Here is a 20,704-nt window from a genome sequence, read left to right as displayed (position 1 = left end):
GCCCCTCTCCTTCCCACCCCCCATCCCGTGTTGCTGAAGGGGTTAAAACCCCTTCAGTGACTTACCCTGAATCCAGCGCCGATGTCCCTCAGCGCTGAGTCAGGTTCTGCCCACGCTCCTCCCCAGTCTATGTCAGCTGGCGGGGGAGACCTAATGCGCATGCACGGCCGTTATTCAATGCTTTCCTATTGGGGATTCCGGCGACGCTGGAGGTCCTCATGCATAGCGTGACGACGTCCAGCGTAGTTTAAAACACTTTTCGTGTTCTAAGAACATGGAAGTGCCCTCTAGTGGCTGTCTGATAGAAAGCCACTAGAGGAGGAGTTAACCCTGCAAGGTAATTATTGCAGTTTATAAAAACTGCAATAATTACACTTGCAGGGTTAAGGGTGGTGGGAGTTGGCACCCAGACCACTCCAATGGGCAGAAGTGGTCTGGGTGCCTGGAGTGTCCCTTTAATCATTACTCTCCGTTCATTTAAAACGAGTGTGTCTTAAGTTAAACACGAGACCTTTCTGGTGCTCCCACTAACATTATCACTCACTGAAAATAGAGGATCCACCCTCCCTACCTATCCTACTGCAGATGGTGACCAGAAGTTCTCCCACAGTCTTTGAGTCGTCCACCATGATCATCTTGGCTGCTCCGTCCAACATTCGAATCTTCTGGGGCCGCTGCTTCTTTTTATATTCCAGGACATCCTATGAGAAAGAGTGGTAGAGCATATTGTAACGTATGTACAACGCATCAAAAATGCATGAAAATTCTTACAAACCAAGTCTTAAGGAACTTATCTTGGTCATCGAGGACTTTAAAATAATAGTCTAAAGACCATAACCACTCACCCCATCACTGCCATCGAAATGTGAAAGAAATGAATACTGGTAACGTGAAGCGCAAATTCTATATTTCTAATATGACAAGCAAGGGGGCCATCTCTGGGTGCCTAAGGAATATGGAGTATTATTCCGATTTCTTGAAAACTAAAATATAATATTGAATATCCTTCCAGCACCATAACTACTATAGCTGACTGTATTGGCTACAGAGTTTAGATTGACTAACTAAGCCAATCAGCAATGCCCCTTTTGAGGCTGTCTGATTGAAGCCTCAGACAAAAGTGGAAGGAGAGGAACAGAGCTAACTGGCAGTGTATTCAATAGTTCTGGGTTAAACCATTCTTTAATGGTTTAAGCACTGAAGGTAAGCCGGTGCCAGGGACCTCCTGGCACCAAATCAACTTCTGATTAAGTTGTTATGGTGCCCAGAGTGTTTATTTTTCTACTTGAGAAAGGTCGGTGCATGGGACAGACTCACTGGCGTCTGACATGCAAATAAGCCTCGTTTCACAAAATAATTTTATCAGGATTCTGAAATCATTAAAATGCCACTTATATAACCATGTATCAATATAGTACTTTATCAATTCAGATCGTGCTTTTATAAAAGATTATGACCTTTCATTTTCAAGTAATACTTCTGAAAACTAGGAAAACCAAACCATTTCATTACAGTAAAACGATTGGGGGAATAGTAGGAAATAAAATCGTTTTGTGGTCGATCTAGTTGGCATTCCTAGCTTGCAGTTACTGTCCTATCAGGTTATGCACCAATAAGTATTGAGCAGTCAGTCCGAGTCACGGCAAGCATACTGAATGCAGAGATTACAAAGGCTGAATCCATACCCCATTCCTTAGCATGTAATAATCCAGGGTCCGGCCAGCCTCCAGCCAAATTCCTTTTCTGGGGTCTTCATCTGATAAGAACAGGCCGTAGTCGAATGCTGTGGGCAGAAAGAAGAGGTCAAGGCCACGGAAAGGCTGTACATTCGCACCCATCTGGAGACTGCACTACAACGCAACATTGTTTGACAGCGCACAGTGCTGGCATTGTACTTGTGAGACACTGACAATGATGGGACCATATCAAATCCATTAGTGCTGTAATCAGAAAGCATGCTTCACATTAACTTGTTACCAAAGCTCTTCACCTCGTCAACTATTCCAGTCTCTAAAAGTCAGAGAAGACCGACTCAGCAGTGTTTACTATATATTTTCCTCTCTCTCTACGGAGCTTTTTTTTTTCGCAACAAATGCTAAAAGCATTGGACCCCATGAACCTAGCTTTCAGATCACTGCAAACCTAAAACTAGAAGTAGGTTCATGCTACCATTTCAGGAAACACATTTTCTCTCACTGTACATTGCCAAATCTTAATAAGAATTCTGTAAGTGTGGGGATTAATAATTAAAGATCACTGGAGAGAGGTCTACTGAAACTGTGTCTATTAAAGTTACTGTACAACAATGTGTCCGCAAATGATGAAACAAAGGGCCATCATTTAGGGAATAGAAGGGAGGTGTCAGAGTTCAATGGGTGTACCCAGTTCAAAAGTATATTTGGGGAATATAAATACAGTATGTAATGTGAAACAGGATGAGTTTAGTAATTTCATTCCACAATCCCATTTTACTGTGCACTTTGTAACCGAGGCTTCAACTGCATAATAAAATGGTCTGGTTATAAAATTCTTCATAATGAAGGTTAACGTCAAAGGGCTATGTTTTGTGATGAGTGGGTTCCATACCTTTGCATTACATTGCATTGTATTTTGCATTACAGGCAAGTTAACGCTGTGTATAAATATTTTAAAGTTAACCACATGCGCGGGCAGATATTGCTAAGAGTTGGACCTGAGACAGTGAATGACGGATATACAAGCAGGGGCGTATTAGCCGCGAGGCAAACAAGGCATTTTCCAGGGGGCGGCAAAAAAAGCCACCCCAAATGCCCAAGACAAATGTCTTGTTAGCCTTGTGGCTAACAGATATGCTGGGCTGCCGGCGGGCGGGTGGGCGGCTGGCGAGGGAGCACTTCCTCTGAGCTGTCTGCTCAGCTCCCTCGCGCGCCGCTGAGTGAGGCTGTGAGACGGAATATGACATATTCCGGCTCCCAGCCTCACTCTGCGGCACGCGAGGGAGCTGAGCAGACAGCTCAGAGGAAGTGCTACTTTGCCAGCCGCCCATCCGCCAGCCAGTGCCGCTCGCCCAGCAGCCACTGGACCACCAGGGAGGAAGAGACACCCCTCTAGCATTCCCAAAGGTAAGGAGGCTGGGGGGGGGGGGGGGGGGGGGGGTGTTTAAATACATTTTAAAAAATGTGTTAATGTGGGGGCGCGAGCGTGTCTGTTGGCGCGAGCGTGTCTGTTGGCGCGAGCGTGTCTGTTGGCGCGAGCGTGTCTGTTGGCGCGAGCGTGTCTGTTGGCGCGAGCGTGTCTGTTGGCGCGAGAGTGTCTGTTGGCGCGAGAGTGTCTGTTGGCGCGAGAGTGTCTGTTGGCGCGAGAGTGTCTGTTGGCGCGAGAGTGTCTGTTGGCGCGAGAGTGTCTGTTGGCGCGAGAGTGTCTGTTGGCGCGAGAGTGTCTGTTGGCGCGAGAGTGTCTGTTGGCGCGAGAGTGTCTGTTGGCGCGAGAGTGTCTGTTGGCGCGAGTGTGTCTGTTGGCGCGAGTGTGTCTGTTGGCGCGAGTGTGTCTGTTGGCGCGAGTGTGTCTGTTGGCGCGAGTGTGTCTGTTGGCGCGAGTGTGTCTGTTGGCGCGAGTGTGTGTCTGTTGGCGCGAGTGTGTGTCTGTTGGCGAGTGTGTGTGTCTGTTGGCGAGTGTGTGTCTGTTAGCGAGTGTGTGTGTCTGTTAGCGAGTGTGTGTGTCTGTTAGCGAGTGTGTGTGTCTGTTAGCGAGTGTGTGTGTCTGTTAGCGAGTGTGTGTGTCTGTTAGCGAGTGTGTGTGTCTGTTAGCGAGTGTGTGTGTCTGTTAGCGAGTGTGTGTGTCTGTTAGCGAGTGTGTGTTTCTGTTAGCAAGTGTGTGTTTCTGTTAGCAAGTGAATGTGTGTGTGTATTTAGAATGCGGGGCGGGGGGAAAGGTTGGGTGGGGGGCGCCTGAGTTTTGTCCTGCCTAGGGCAGCACAAAAACCAGGATACACCACTGTATACAAGGTGTTCATCATGTTGGCTTGCAGACTCACGCCCCGCCACTCTTATTGAGTATTGAGGACTCTGTAAAGAACGCTTGCCAGTTAGGTCACATGACCCAGTACCAATATAAGTGTTGAAAGAAGCGCAAGAAACATACAGTATTAACATGTAAAAGAAATCATTTTATTGTACTAATTAAAATATAAAAAACATATTAATTAATGTATACCGATTGTATTCTGGGATTCAATAGTTTTACAATGGTACCTTTTATACTACATTAAAGGACCACTCTAGGCACCCAGACCACTTCAGCTTAATGAAGTGGTCTGGGTGCCAGGTCCAGCTAGGGTTAACTAATTGTTTTATAAACATAGCAGTTTCAGAGAAACTGCTATGTTTATCAATTAGTTAAGCCTTCCCCTATTTCCTCTAGTGGCTGTCTCACTGACAGCCGCTAGAGGCGCTTGCGTGAAAATCACAGTGAGAGCACGCAAGCGTCCATAGGAAAGCATTATGAATGCTTTCCTATGTGACCGGCTGAATGCGCGCGCAGCTCTTGCCGCGCGTGCGCATTCAGCCGACGGGGAGGAACGGAGGCGGAGAGGAGGAGGAGAGCTCCCCGCCCAGCGCTGGAAAAAGGTACGTTTTACCCCTTTTCCCCTTTCCAGAGCCGGGCGGGAGGGGGTCCCTGAGGGTGGGGGCACCCCCAGGGCACTCTAGTGCCAGGAAAACGAGTATGCTTTCCTGGCACTAGAGTGGTCCTTTAAGTGTGCACACCTATTGGTCTTTTTTGTATAAGAGTGTGTAGGGATACTTTCTGTATAAGAGGCTGCATCCTTAACATACTTTTATATTTTTAACTAGTCACACCCCAGATTAAGTGGTACTCTTCGTCTAACATCAATATTAACACTTTCCATTAAACATCGTATCCCACTATTGGGAGTATATTTGTTTGCGCAGTTTATACTACCACTAGAGACGATATTATTCTCTAACTAACTTCTACATGACCCAGTACGACTGACCATCACACCACACATTTTATGCAATATACGGACCACGCTATACAAAAAAAGGTGTCCGCAGAATAGCGAAAGAGGGCGCGAGTGCCTCCTCTGGTTAACTGCCTTCCTTCCCATTTAAACGGAACCTATGAAGCACAGTTGCTATATACATAATGGTTTTGCCCTCCTCCGGAAACTTTTCTGTGGACAATCCTGTACACAAAGTGCGCATACCTTGGCCAGTTTGGGCTTCGGGGACTCTTTCTCGGATGATCCGGCAGGCATCATACACAGCAGTAGATGGTTCAAATTGCATGGTCTTCACGACATTGCATTGCCGGACGCAAATCTTCAGTGACACGGCAACCATTGTGGCGACTGATGTGAACTAAAAACGTACATAAATAGATCGGTTTAGAGAGTTATACAATTTTATACAAAACAAGAACAAACTATACTAATTTCAATAAAACTAAGAGAATCATTATCAATTAACGCATCCATCTACCCTGCCGAATAAACTATACCATAGATATGTGCACGCACGTTTCATATAAAGATAAAATGCTTTAAAAACACACTGATCCAATTCAATACATACACTAAACACACACTTGATGGAGCTCTCCTGTCAGGACACGCCAATACTGGCATCGTTTGTCTCCTGTTAACAATATTGCAAGAGAGTTATTGTTACATTACCTCACTGGAGGTCCCCTGTCATAGAATAACTATTCATACTCCAGGGACTGGAGAAATGAGAGCATGAAAGGGAATGGGGGAGAGATCGCAGGAAAGAAAGAAGGGGGGAGGAAACATACAGGAAAGTGAGAAATCCAGAACATAAAGAGATGGGAGTAAAGTTACAAAAGATATGGGTGAAAATTAACCAAGAGGGCAAAAAAGAAAAAGAAAGAATAGAAAGGTTAAAAAAAGGGGGGGGGGGGGAAAGAACTGCAAGTGAGGTGATGAGAGAAACATGAAAGGTGCGGGGTACAAAAAAAAAGGAGAAATGTACGAGGTGTTGGGAACTGTTGGGCGAGGAAATAAAAAAGGATGAAGATAATGGAACAAGCTGAAAGAGAGAGTGAGGGTTTAGATCTGGGGGGTTAACCCTTTTAAGATCTAACAGAATGTGAAGGTCGTACGAGTGACCTGAAGCGTGCGCATAATTAAAAGTCACAGTACTGTCCTCTCCTCCGGGAGCAATTCCAAAAAGCAATTCATTTAATAGGCAGCACGTGGGAGATTAATTGCCATTAAAAGGGGCACACATCGCTGTCACAAATCCTGAAATGCAGGGACTCCAATAAAAAAAAAAAAGACGATACCGCAAAGCATTATCTCAATTGGCTCTCGGTATTCACAAATCTCTCCTTTATTCTAAAACCCGTCTAGTCATCAATCTCTGACTAGGGACATAGGGATCATTTCATTTTTCAAGCAGACCACCAATCTGTGCCAGATTGAAAATAGGTCACTATACATGCATAGCCCGATTCAGCAGAGTATGGGCCGTGAAAAAGAAACATTGTAAATCCAATATGAAAGAATGCATCCACTTCACGGACAGAAGTCAAGCTATTTACACAATGACAAAAATGTTATAATTAGAAGACTGCATTGTTTGTTTTGCTACAGCGAGTAGAGAAGAATGCATTTTTGTTCATTAAGCCCATTCTACAGTACATCTCCTTTACAACCTACAATATTTTGCCTTTTTGCTCAGAAATAAATTGTATATGCTTATATATAAACATATATATATATACACACACACACACACATACATACACACACACACACACACACACACACACACACAGGTTATCCCTGAAAATAAGACTGGGTCTTCTATAAATTTTTGATAAAAATTAAATTAAAATAAAAACGCACTAGGGCTTATTTTCAGGGGATATCCATCAGCTCTCTCCCTTTCGATGATCCTTCAATCAGCAGTCACAATCAGGTTAGATAAAGATTCAGTGTATAACAGTAGCTGGCAGAGTCACAGCCTTGCATGGATATTATGTAGTGCCCACCGACCAATGAACTACAATTAAAAGGAGAGGAATTCTGAACGTGAACTTGTATAATCGCTAAAAATAACACTGGACATAACATGCACCCATCATCACAGGGATGTGTGTGTGCACTCGCCATACACGAATTGCCAATTAATACCTTCACAGTATCAAATACAATAAATACATTTCTGCCTGCAAGGAAGCACTATAGGGATAAACTTGTCTCGTGGAACTTGGCTGTTATTATTTAGTGGATGTAAGTCACGGAACTCGCATCTCTTAACATCTAGTGCTTGTTTTATGGTTTCAATACTTTGTTTACCACTGCTTTTTATTCATTAATTATTTGGTGATATCAGCACATCCCAGATTCGTATATAACACAGTAGAACACAAACTCTGAAAAAAACTAGTGCCCCTTTAAATGCAAAAAACATACATCCATATGTATAGGGTATTATAGAGATCTCATATAGAAGACGAGAGACTAGCAATAGAATTAGTAACTGTGATAAATCTCTCTCTCTCTCTCTAAAAGTCAAAAGTTTTAAGAGCCTATCCTTCAACACATAGCAGTGATGATGGAAGGGACTGTCCAGGTGTATGCAAGGTCTATGTGATAGTCTGAAATGACAGAGCATTATTCTGGCAGCAGATCGAGCAATGAAATACAGAACATTCCACCCCCAACCTTCTGTGATACAGACCAAACATCGTATCCAAGCGAGACCCAAAACAAATGGCATGCATTTATGAATGTCAAACAGTTCACTTTGGAATGAAATGTGTTAATGTTACCAAATACATAAAACCACATCTGGGGTTCGATTCAACATCGGTCTAGTTGTGGTGGGGTTGTAAGCAAATTAAGAATGGCTGGACTAAACGGATGACTTGTAGAACATGCCCCTAAACCAAGATTACAAACATTGTGTAATCCTTCTTCAACCAATGTAAAAGACAAGGGGGAATAACGATCACTACCATTTTATCTAAGCTGTGCCACCACATTGGCTCATTCCGCACAGGTTCATATAAAGGACCTGAGGAACATCCGACTTCACCCGGATTACCTCAACCATGAGCTCCAGAGTCCTCACTACATGCCAATAAATGCTTGGGCACCAACTATGTTCCCCTGACAACAGAGTCCTACTAGGTGGAGGCCCATGGACTCCCATTTCAAAAGTACAGAATAAAAAGGATGTCTAATTTCCCCATCTACTTTCTCAGAAGAAGAATCCAACCAAACACATTTGGATTTTTTAGTAATTTGCCTCTCTGAAATTGCTGGTGAAGGCCTTCAGATGATTTTATATACTATTTAAAATGGTATCATTTTTAAAACTAGAAGTTCATCAAAATAAAAAGTCTACATCGAAGGGAATTTTTTTTCCACAATCTAGTGCAAAGTTCTGCAGAAACACAGATAGTATTTTTTTCTTCTGAACCTGAACCTTGGCATCACTTTCTAATTTTAATCAGTGTCTGAGGATTTAACAAAGACATTGGTACACTGCATCTCTGGCACCGGTTAGACTTTCATCTACATCAGCAGTGTTGGGACTGTGAGCAAGGTCATAAGGAGCACACAGCAGAGCTGCATAAAGCAATTTCTGAAATGGAGATTTCAAGCTAAATAAATAAAAAATACATATCTTTTACAGGGCAACAGGGATAATACTTAACTATCTTGATGCATGTTCACAGCAATATATTTCCCAAAACTAAATTATTTTTTAAAATAAATACAAACTATATAATTTGCTGCAAAAAATCTTTGCAAACATTTAAATGGACTATATAGTCACTAAAATAACTTTAGCCTAATGCTACCGTTTTGGTGTATAAATCATGCTCCTGCAGTCTCACTGCTTAATTCTCTGCAACTTAGAAGATATATTACATTGTTTATGCAGCCGTAATCAAACCTCCCTGCGTGTGACTTGAACAGCCTTCCTAAACACTTCCTGTAAAGAGTCATCTAATGTTTACACTTTCTTTATTGCAAATTCTGTTTCATTTAGAATGTCCTATCTCCTGCTCTGTTAATAGCTTGCGAGATAAAAAACTTTTGAAGTAAGTTACATCAAATTAAGTCACAGACAGGGGAGGTGGCTAGGGCTGCATAAACAGACACAAAATGATTTAACTGCTAAATGGCAGCGAATTGAGCTGTGAAACCTCAGAGGCATGATTCATACACAAAAACAGCTTCATTAAGCTAAATAAAGTTGCTTTGATGATTCAAGGAGCACTCCACCGAAAAAAATTATCTTGACAGCTTTTAGATATACCTCCAAAGGAAACATGCATATATTTTTTGCATATCTTTTTTGGGGGAAATGAAACCCTATTATCTGAACCCAATACAAGCGCTTGCTAGCGGACTGACCAGAAGCTTCTTATTGATAAACCTTGCAGACCAACTCCTCTAATCGAATATATCTTTCATATAATACAATTCACTGAGGAGTCTAAAAGCAGGCATACCCAGGACAAGCGCCCGTTGCATCCGTTTAAGATTCGGATATGAAAAATCTTTTCTGGCTGATAGCTGGGAAGCTGCAACCAGGAGGAATTCTATACACTTTTATTAAAATGAATTTTCTTTAAAATAAATGAGTAGTGCAAATACATACAGCACTCCACCTCGTTGAAGAAGTGCTTTAAGTGACAAAACTAAAAGTTCACAGCTTAAGGTCCATCCTCAGACCATCCCATCATACAAGCGCATTACAAAAAGTTGATTATCGAGAGATTAAGAAATGCAAGATGTACAGCCATTATTAAAGAACACAGACTTGGGATCCAATATTTAGTATGTACTTCTCAGGGATCTTCTCAGGGATTACTATTGAACCTTGAACACTTGATCACACTCTTAAAACGTAAACCTAACGCTGAAATAGGTGTCAGTGATCCCCTTGACAGATCACTGGCACATGCTTTAAATTTCATGCACCATAACATCACAAGCTTGTTGGGAGTTTAACGTGACGAGGACACAGAGCAGACAGGTTCTCTAGAACACTTACCAGAAATGAGGGGATACATACACATGGCGGGACGCTGCTGTCAGAAACATAAAGCAGATGCCTCGGCCGTGTGACAGGACAGGGCAGGAATGGGTTTAGCATGATCTATACAGATCAGGGATGCTTTCCTGACAGATCAAGATCTATCACAGAGTTGGCATGTGAAAAATTGAGAACATTTTGAAACTTATTTTACTGCAATGCTATGGGGGGTGGAGGGCGAATCTTAAATCTTCAATGCATTTTTCTAGAGACAGGCTGTAATAAATTACATTTTATTTATATATATTATACAAAATCCACAAATCCATTACTCACAGGACTTTCTTGCAAAAAAAAAAAATATATATATATATTTTTTTTAATTAACAAATGCATTCCTTTATCAAAAAAAGCTTTGGTCCTCCTGTTCAGACCTTTATCAAGCATTATTTGTGAATTGTGTACACACACAATTTTTTATTTATTTATTTATTTAAATTAAATATAAAGGAAATGCAGAGCACTCACCCCTTTTTGGAAATAAAAAGGTCTGAAATACCCCAACAGTCGACGTTTCTGTCCACTGTGGTCTTTCCTCAGGATATGTTCTCATGGACTTTAATTTCAGAACAGACTTTTATAAAGCATCACGCCCCCAGAATGCAAGCTTACATTTTCACGCCAAGCTGCAAGAAATACAGTATACATGGGGTTCTTGTTACCAAACCCAAACTTGCTGCGTCTATAGCGCGACGAGCCTACGGCATACTCAAACAATGGATCGGACGCATAGACACAGAAAAAGATAAGTTCTATAGAGAAAATAACTCAGGAATTCAAAAGAACGCAAAAAATAAATCAAACAAGTATAATATTGAAGGCTGTCATTCATCACAAATAAAAGTCTGAGGAAACTCCTTATATAAAAACCAAAAGAGGAGTTTACCCATATAGCACACGTCTCAGCCCCATTCATAGGCGTGCGCAGCCTATTGCATTAGGGTGTGCACCCTAAAGCACAAGCGGTATTATATATATATATATATATATATATATATATATATATATATATACACACACACACACACATATATACACACACACACACAAAGCTGTGTGTGTGCTGTGTGAGGGTGCTGTTAGTGTGATGTGTGTGAGGGTTCTGGTAGTGTACTATGTGGGTGAGGGTGTTTGTGTGTGCGTGCTTGTGAGGGTGCTGTGAATGTACTGTGTGTCAGGGTGCTGTAAATGTACTGTGTGTCAGGGTGCTGTAAATGTACTGTGTGTGAGGGTCCTGTTTGTGTTTGTGAGGGTACTGTTAGTGTGCTGTGTGAGGGTACTGTTAGTGTGCTGTGTGAGGGTACTGTTAGTGTGCTGTGTGAGTGTAATGTGTGTGTGGGTGCTGTATGTGTGTGGGTGCTGTATGTGTGTGGGTGCTGTATGTGTGTGGGTGCTGTATGTGTGTGGGTGCTGTATGTGTGTGGGTGCTGTATGTGTGTGGGTGCACATTACTTAATATCCCCCCTCCCTTCTTACTTTATGTAGTCCCCCCTCCCCCCCCATTCACAATAATCAACACACACACGAATATTCTGTTCCAAAATTGGTCCAAACCAATGCTCCTCATAGAGCAGCATTGGGGACCTAATGTGCATGAGCTGCAAGCGATGTACGTGGATTCAAGCTTTGCCCATAGAAAAACACTGACTCAACGCTTTCCTAGGGTAGCTTCTGCAATAATAGGGTTTCATTTAGGCACACTGACATTGGAGTTGCCTGCATTGAACATAGATGACAGACATCCTTAAGCAAAGCGTGTGAACGTCCAACATCGCGTAGCAGAGTTTTACTCCACTAAAAACCAGAAGGCTCCATCTAGTGGTTCCCTGAGAGACAAATGTCATGCCAAAGGTGCAAAATTAATTGTTGCACTATAGAATATTGCCATTTAGTGTTTTTGAAGTGCATATATGAATTGGCCACTTGGTAGGGGGTCAGATGACAGAAGGGGTAGTGCAAATTTTATAGTAATGTGAAAGGGGACAGATGGTTTGCAACATGGATGGATCCTTTGATTAATCAAAGGCTCTGCAGGGTGTGAGATTCTACACTGGAGATTTCTGGATATCTACTTATAAGCTCTGCAGGGTGTGAGATTTTACACTTATGATGCCTGAATGTCTAGTTCTGATGTAAACTAGCTGACTTCAGCCATATGGCCTCTGCCTCTTAATTGAAGAGTTCATTTCTTTAATATGTTAATGATCATTAGCCTTGTGTTCAAGTATCATATCCAAAAGAAACATTAATATGTGCCCACAGAATAATAAATAATTTTTATTCTATTTAGAATGGGACAAGCAACATCTTCTAAACAAGCTCAAACATGCTTGGCATAACTTAAACATATGGGAAGGGATTGGGATGTCCACTATATTGGGTCACAAGTAAGACGTGTGACATAGCTATGGAATGGGGAAATGGTAACAAATTCATAGATTCAATTATTTCTGTGGCAAGTACAAAAGAGGAGAAAGAAGAAAACGTTTCCATTTGGATTGATGTGGGTCTGGAATAGATACACCTTAACTCCACCTCTAGGCCAGGCTTGGTAATCCACAGGTCATATCCAATGATACTGAAATGTGTATTGGACTTGCTTGGGGGCGAGAATTTAAAATTCTAAGTGAGTCACCACCTTTCTTACCAGAGACCCCCTGGGCAGAGGTTTTACTTTGAAAAGGTATTACTCTGGTGCGTGTGATTGGCGTGTGCATCATCCAAAAGGACTTAAAGACTGTTTTAAAAAGGCATCTGGCCCATGGAGGAAATACAGATTGAGAAAGCCACTAAATGATGCGAAACACATTTTTTCTTAAAACTTTTGACTAACTTGTTTTAAGCAATAAGTATTTGGCCAAACTTCACGCATCGCCTTGTGGACTTCAATCGCATATCTGCTTCCACATTTCAAGAAGGGTTGTGTTACCCTATAGAACCAAAAAGTAGGTTTGGGCACACCCATTAGTTTTCAAGTGTTTGTCAAGCCTTTGTCAGACTTGACAAAGGCTCAGGGCAACCAAAACATTGTCTAAATTTATGTACTCCACAATAAAGTCTACCAGCAGAAGAAACTATTGGGTGTGCCTTAACCTATTTTTTTGTTCCACTGGATTTGTCTGGGCTGGGGCCATTACTGGTTTGAAGCCAAGTGTGTGTGCGCAAGGTCCTCAGAAAATTCTACAACAAAAGTGTACCCCTATAGAGACACAAAAATTGGTTCATCTAGGGCAAGGCTAAATAGGCTCTTTACAAGGTTAACAGTATATATTTTTAATATAAATTCTTTATTGTTAGTTTTTAAGTAAGGTAAGGTATCATGAAGAACAAAACAATGTGAGAGAATGAACAGTTCATGTTCCAGGGGTGCAGCCATATTTAGTGCTCATGGGTAATACAGAAATTAACACATTTACAACGGTTTTCAATTGTACAAAGTAGGAAACCTTTAGGGTGCTGTTTCCGCCCTCTGTTGTGGGGCCCATCTCGCTTGTTAGTGGTTTTCCTCGAGCCTGTTACTTCTGTTACATGTTGCGCTGACCTGTCTGTGTAAGCGCTCCCCTCTTAGCACCCGACCACCCGGGACCCTTTTCATCTGGCGCGGGCCACCGGCGCCCAGAGCTCCGGTCTCAAGGGAGGCCCTGGCTGTCTGTCAACTAGTTTGCTCATCTGGTCTGGGCCTGTAAGTCCTTTATCTCAAGTGGTTTGCGGGTTCCATTGGGTGTTTGTTGTATTAGGCAGTCGATTGTGTGTATTACTTTTCTAGTGTGTGCTGTCCCATATTAGTGAGGAAGGGGTACTCTTTGGTGGGTATGTGGGATCAGGAGAGGAGAGGGGTGGGTTTGCCACCAGAGCCTAGAAACAACAGAGAAAGTTATGCAGATACTTTAATGGACCAACAATTGGTGTTTATAACCCCCTTGAGAAAGGCAGCCAGTTGGTGCCGAAACGTTGGGGGTATTGGGGGACTCGTGTTTCTGCCAGTTTAGGGTTGTGAAAATGTTGGTAATTATTACAGTTTTATTTTGATGCCTTTATATTGTCACTCTGTAATTTAGCTATATGCATATTATGCCAATTGTTGGTATTTTAAAGTATCTGCATAACTTTCTTTGTTGTTTCTAGCGTGCATGATATTTTTGATATATATAAAAGGGAAGCCATCCTATTCCTGGAAATTACTCCAATAAAACACTAAATGTCACACTTATAAACTTGTATTCACCTTTATTTCATGTGATGCTCCCTTTTTCTTTTGAATAATTTCAGATTTAGCAAATTACATCACAATTCAGTTCAGTCCTGGCACAGCCAGGGAATATGTTCCAAATGAGAATGAGGAATAGAAACGTTGTTTCATTTCTCTGATTCCCTGTATGCTTTCTCTATGTGGACTGCCCAGGTGCAAAGGACAGAGCTTCTAACCATGATTGACAGGGAGCCAACATGGAGGCACCCAGGTGCAGGATAAAGATGTACAGATTTCTATAGTTAATTTTATATTTTCACACTTCACTAAAACATTTAGTAAATGTAGGGCATAAACAAACATTATTAAAAATTCAGAGAATGATGGCTCCCACTGAAAAGAAAACAACACAAAACCTTCCTGCTATTTTTATAATTTGTTTCCTCGTTTTTTACTTTAATGCAAAAAAGCTTTCGAAAACTCTGCATTCTACGATTTAGAACCCTATAAAGCTGGAACTTTTCCTCTCTCGTAATGCTGAGAATGAAGTGGATCTGGCACAGCTGTCTTTGTCTTTCATACAATAGATGAGGAATGTACAATGCCCTAAACAGCCTCTCCCAGCTTGAACCTTCCACTGACTGGGGAATGTCAGACCAGAGAGGGGAACAAGGCAAATGGAGCTCCCGCATTCTGCCGAATGGAAACTCAATGGGTGGGACATTCACATAAACTATTTTATCACGCCACAGGGTGAGAAACTAATTCTGACTTTCTCAGAAACAGAAAGAAATAACCCTTTCACTGCAAACTAGCCACTTTGATGGGCATGCATTATTAAGCAATACTACCAAGCATAACTAGCTAGATGATACAGAGATGTATTAGGCTGTGTGGCGTTTAGAAATGTGGATAGATGGCAGACGCCATGCAAAATTTTAACTTTAAGGTGGCTGCTCATTATCCAAGTATTATCTCCAAACTAGGTCAACTCTAGTATTATGGGTGCTAATCATCCAGCTTTACTCAAATTACAAAGACACATATACGATAATTGTGTTTACGCCATCAAAGAAATAGCCAAACTGTTGAATAGCCTCGATTTCTGCTACCATGTAGATGGCCACTTTCACAGATTCAAGTTTCAGTTCATAGGCCAGTAGGACCTCATGATAGGCCATTCAAAGCCCCAGTACTCTGAAAAAATGAGAAACCATCCAAGCAGAAATTAGCACTGCAATGGCAATGAACTCTTTAAAAATCTTCAAGGCCTTAAATTTTATAGGAGTCCTCAATTTAGTCTGTATGGGACAGAGTGCGGACTTCGCCAACCAGAATTCAAATCATCTCGAGCTGTAGGTACAACAGAGATGTGACGGCTTACTTAATGAAAACGACTTTCTAAAGACTGAATGCTTTTCTTTACGCCCTTATTGTTCCATATCAATTTTGATTTCTATCGTAGAGAAATGCTAGAGAGAAGACTAGATTGTGCATCAACCTAATAGGTTACTCACTAGGGTAAACCTTGTCTGTGGATCTATTCAATCTGTGTTTAAATGTTTAATTTTGAGTGATTGACTTTGAAGAAATTAGTATGAGTATTTAGCAACAGCACTTGTGTGTTGCTTTGTTTTTGGTATTGTAAACACCTTTGTTTTGTACTACTTTTTTGGTTACTGCCTGTGAATGCTGATTGGGAATGTTATTACCTATACTAGTGGTGCCAATTCACTAATTCAAGTTATACGGCAGAGTTCCAAGAATTCAAAATCTGAGCACAAATCTTGAGCACATCACTTTTCCCATCATTATTTTTATAGAAATGTACTCTGATATATAGCTTCTCCGTTTCTGCGATATTGATGGAATGGACAACTGATGAGAGGCTTATGAAGGTATTACTTTTGAAAAACAATATCCTAGTCACCAATAATGGTTTACTTTGCTCACCCAACCTCTTCTACATTATAAAGAATATTCTGTTCTCTCTCAGGGTACACAATCAATTTCACAAAATGAAATGCCCTGGACACAGGTTTACACCCAGTCAGGTCCTGGAGTTTAATATCCATTTTAGCTTGCGTAAATAAGATAATAACCATTTTACCTTTCCCTTGCGGTCTCCAGGCACTAAAGCTTAATTGCTAGCCAATCACATCTATAGTACACAATAAATTAATTTTTGAAGTGGAAATGTTACGGACTCCTGCGTGAGGAGGACTACAATAAAGGGACACTGTAGGCACACAGACCAGTTCATCTCATTGAAGTGGCCTGGGTGTAGTGACCCTCTCCCATTTACAACACTGCAGTTTTAGAGAAACTCCAATTTTTTTACTGCAAGGTTTAAAACTGCCTCTGGTGGCTGTCTCCCAGACATCCACTAGAGGGGATTCCTGCAGTTTCACAGAGTTTAACACAAAGAATTGATTCAATGCGCATTAGGTTTCCGGATTGTCATAATGTTGGTGGATGAGCAGCAAAATCCAGCCCCAAGGGAACACCAGGTAAAAAAGTGGTGGGGAGGGGAGGGAGAAGTGTTTTTGTACCCTACCAGGTATTAAATCTGTAGACACACAAACACACATTAAAAAATCAAAACAAGGGGGCGGGGCCGGGCCGCCGAGCAGTCGCAGGAGAGACCAGCTCCCGCACAACACGACCTAATAGACCCATTAATCGGCTGTTATGGGAGGAAATAAATGCTCAGCATCCACGAGAAGCGACAATCACCCCGAGACCCGGCGCAATGCCCCGCAGAATGTGCCTGTTATTACACAAGCGGGCCTCGCTGGGGAAACGCGGGTGAGAGACTACCACAACGCTCCAAACACCCAAGATGGCGACAATCCTCACCACGCTACCTCATACCAACAAGCAGTCCTACACACCAAAGCAGCAGGCGACTAACGAGCTATGTACAGCGACGGAGCAGCGGAAGCAGAAGAGCTCGTGTCAACCAACAAACAGCGGCAAGCAGGGGAGAATGCCCCACAACAAATGGCAGAGAGAAACCATACTCACAGCACTACGCACCGACACACGGAGCGCACCGGCAGCCGCACGACAGGGGGGCACTGGATTCGACCCAGGACGGTAAAACCACAAGAGAGAGAGAGGGCTTGAGTAGCATGGACTGATCCAGGGTCTAAACCCTCCAGAAAAGCGTTGAAAGCTTGACAGAGGACTGTTCAGCTGCATCCCGCCGAGGTGTGCTATCAGGACTTTCAATACCTGTTATCCTAAGCTCCCAGTGAGCCATTCTAGGACGTCTATTCCTGCATATATCCTTAGACGGGGATTGTTCCATCCATGCGCTGAAACAGCAGAGCTCTGAAGTAGCTCAACCATATGCGAGTATAATAACACTAGATCACTCACTACGTATTCACTGTATATATTGTATTGCACCATTAATACTCTGTATTTTTTTAGGTCAAATACTTGTATCTATTTGAAAGACCTGTGTACGTATTAAGTTTCATTTACCATTATCTGGGCGCGGTTACTTATCTTTCCTCTCTACTCTCTGTAGAAAACGTACTAGATTTTTGGCCCTTCCTACAGACTTTAAACATTAGTCTCCCGTGCCCACTTCATCAAATCTGCAATCTCAGCGGCAATGGAAGGGCGACACCAATGCTCCATTTGGGCCCAGAACCTGCCACTTGTATTACTGTGTTACCGGCTGCCTTTGGGATTTTTTTCTGTTCTTTTGTTTTCTGAGTGAAATTGTCCGTATCCTACAGTTTTACAGTCTACTTTATGTAAAAATGGGTCATTATGTTCGACAACATTTATACGACTTTATAATATACTACTGTAAACGTGGAACAAAAAGAAGAAAATAAAAAATCTCTCTCAAGGGAAATAAGAGAAATTTCCAGAGCCAGCTTTCGTAGAGGATTTGATTTATAAAGCTGGGGGTTGAGTAACAGCACAGACCAAGTCATTCACTAATCACATTAGGTAATTGGGCCAATATAATGCAGTGCATGCAGCCTAACCTTGTTAGATTGCACTAATGTCCAATCTAGTCCATTTGCTGAGCCAAGTGGAACGTTGGACAAAGAACGCTACATCCCATGGAGCTTAGACCAATGATTTAAATTCATAGAATGCTATAAAAAGTACAGGAATGACGAATGCAGCACAGAATGTTATTGCTAAAAACAAAACACAGAATATAAAAGTTTTGGAAAGCCGAACTGCTCTAGCCTTAAAGAAAAAGGTTTATTTTTTATATGTATTTGCACGATCCAAAACTTTACAGAAATCTAGGTATTCTGAACATATTTTATATAGATTTTCATTTATATTATATCCGTGGCTGACCTGTCACTATTTTTTGTTGATTTTTACGATGGGCGTATAAAATAAATAAATAAAAAATGATGAGTCAAAATTTTTTAAAAACACGTTGCAAATGTAAGTATGAGTCAAGCTGATCTATAAATGCCAGAACATCCAACAGATGTCTGAATGATGACTTTCAGAGTCACTTGACGTGAGGCGCGGAACCTCACGTCAAGTGAGGAGTGTCCACTGCAGAAACTGCAAAACCTGTAGATTTGCAGCAAATACAGACATTTCAAATGTAAGTATATTTATTAGTCCCTTTTTATTTTCTGTCCATTTCTATTAAGAAAATTCATGAAAATCAGCTAAGACTATCCCTTTGAATCATTGAGATGAATATATTTAATTTTGCTCAAGACAGTTTCAAACCCACAATCAACAAACAGCGGGTGTCACTGACTTTCATCCTTTAGATCCTGAATAAATAAAAACCACTTCATCCAATATGTAAGACAGAAGGATCTAGACGTTTGACCTTCTAAATCAAGGCAGGAGTCAAGTCAATGTTTTCCCAATTTATTTATGTATTTATTTTTTTCTAAGGCATCGAAATTCCATACGAATACCACCAAGAAAGCTTTTAAAGGGCAATGGCTGTCTCCAGTGTTCAAAGGCTCATGATTTAATATAACACAAGGAACAACAACAATAAAAAGTATGAGTCTGGTCCTTAATTAATCAATAATGTCACAATTGGTAACAAAAACAGAAAAAGAAAACCCTCAATGAAAGTGTACTGTTTTTATTTTTACATCGAATGAATATTATTATTGCTATTAAATAGTATGTAATAAAAGTTTACTTATTTTCATTAATTTTAGACAAGGCTCATTATACTCTATGTCTCCCAATATTTGAAGAGAAAGAGGAACACTTTTAGGGGTGTGAGTGGGGAGTGACCAGGGATGGGGAGGTATTAGAGAAATTTTAGTTTATTTATGAATAACAATTTATAGAAATAAAATGGAACCTAGAATAAGAACAGTGTATCTTATTTGCACAGACTGATGTCTAAACACATTTATTGTAGTTTAAAGACACATTACTGGGAGTATTACTGCTGCAGAGCTTTCATACAATCGGACATACAAACAATATGGAGCTTCTAGAAAAGAGACACATTAGGATAAAAATAGAAAGAGACTGATCTGGACTCAAAATAGGGACTGTTCTTCCTAAATAAGGACACTTGGGAGGTATGATACAATGATTTTCATTGTTATTTGTATTGTTAGGTACTTTGGGCAGGTGCTCACTGGTTTCCATTACGGACTGCAGAGATATATAACGTTTATAGTCTGAATCAGTTTCTGGTGGGCAACTCATTATGTAAGCAGAAGCACTGCACAACAAAATCTATAAAGACTTACTTTTTTTCTCTCTTACAAGGCAGATGCTGAAAATGAAAATTAATGCTTTGTGTAGCCATGTGCAGCAGAGAGGGCATGTTGCAAGTTCAAAGAAAAGGCATGTCTCATCAGCTGGCTGTCTGCACTGTGTAGACGGAGTTGATTCCACTGCTTGTCCTAATAGGATTAGGACAGGTCTGGTGCACTCCCTGTATCCCCCAATGGCACAGTATCCAAACTAAGACTGTCAGGGGGCCATGCAAACAATGGAGATTAGCTACATTATGATATAGCAGTCAATATTCATTGTGTTACGCGTACTGTAGCTCTAGCATTAGATCCAGTCAAAAGAATAAACCTTTCTATTTAGAAACAAGATGAAAACATTTACAGGAGCAACACTGTTTAAAGAGACACAAACATATATGTTTATACTACACACCAAGTACCATAACCACTATAGCTTATCTACACGTTATAAGGGAGATAGTTTTCTCAGTTGGCTGGTTTGATATAGACCAGGGCTTCTCATTGTCTGTACCAGTCAGGATGACACTGGTAAATCGTAAATACTGGGCGGAGAGCTCAAAATTTTCATTTGCCAATTACCATTGGTGAGTGAAAATTTAGACCGGGGAAGAAGAAATGTGACTTGCAGAGGCGAGTAAATGTTAAGGCCTTACTAGTACCATAAGGCTACAAGTTTTAAACCATGGGTTATACTA

The 20,704-nt window shown here is 41.3% G+C and overlaps 1 protein-coding gene across 5 annotated transcripts in view; it reads right to left on the bottom strand.

Moving 5' to 3' along the window:
- TLN2 (talin 2) overlaps window positions 1–20,704 on the bottom strand; it is a 181,141-nt gene that overhangs the window by 77,603 nt on the left and 82,834 nt on the right. For 4 of the 5 annotated variants that reach the window (XM_063449395.1, XM_063449394.1, XM_063449398.1 and 1 more), the window contains 3 exons: window positions 5,207–5,360; window positions 1,686–1,783; window positions 572–701 (listed from right to left, as the gene is read on the bottom strand). In XM_063449395.1, the coding sequence (XP_063305465.1) occupies window positions 572–701; window positions 1,686–1,783; window positions 5,207–5,342 (364 nt within the window). In that variant the 5' untranslated portion in view covers window positions 5,343–5,360. Of the gene's footprint in view, window positions 1–571; window positions 702–1,685; window positions 1,784–5,206; window positions 5,361–10,547; window positions 10,615–20,704 lie in introns of those variants that run through there. The other variant, XM_063449397.1, reaches the window with a different exon arrangement.

Source organism: Pelobates fuscus, chromosome 3, assembly GCF_036172605.1.
Source record: "Pelobates fuscus isolate aPelFus1 chromosome 3, aPelFus1.pri, whole genome shotgun sequence".
Taxonomy (NCBI): domain Eukaryota; kingdom Metazoa; phylum Chordata; class Amphibia; order Anura; family Pelobatidae; genus Pelobates; species Pelobates fuscus.
The sequence above is the reverse complement of the archived record's forward strand: the minus strand, read 5'-3'. Positions and strand labels throughout refer to the sequence as shown.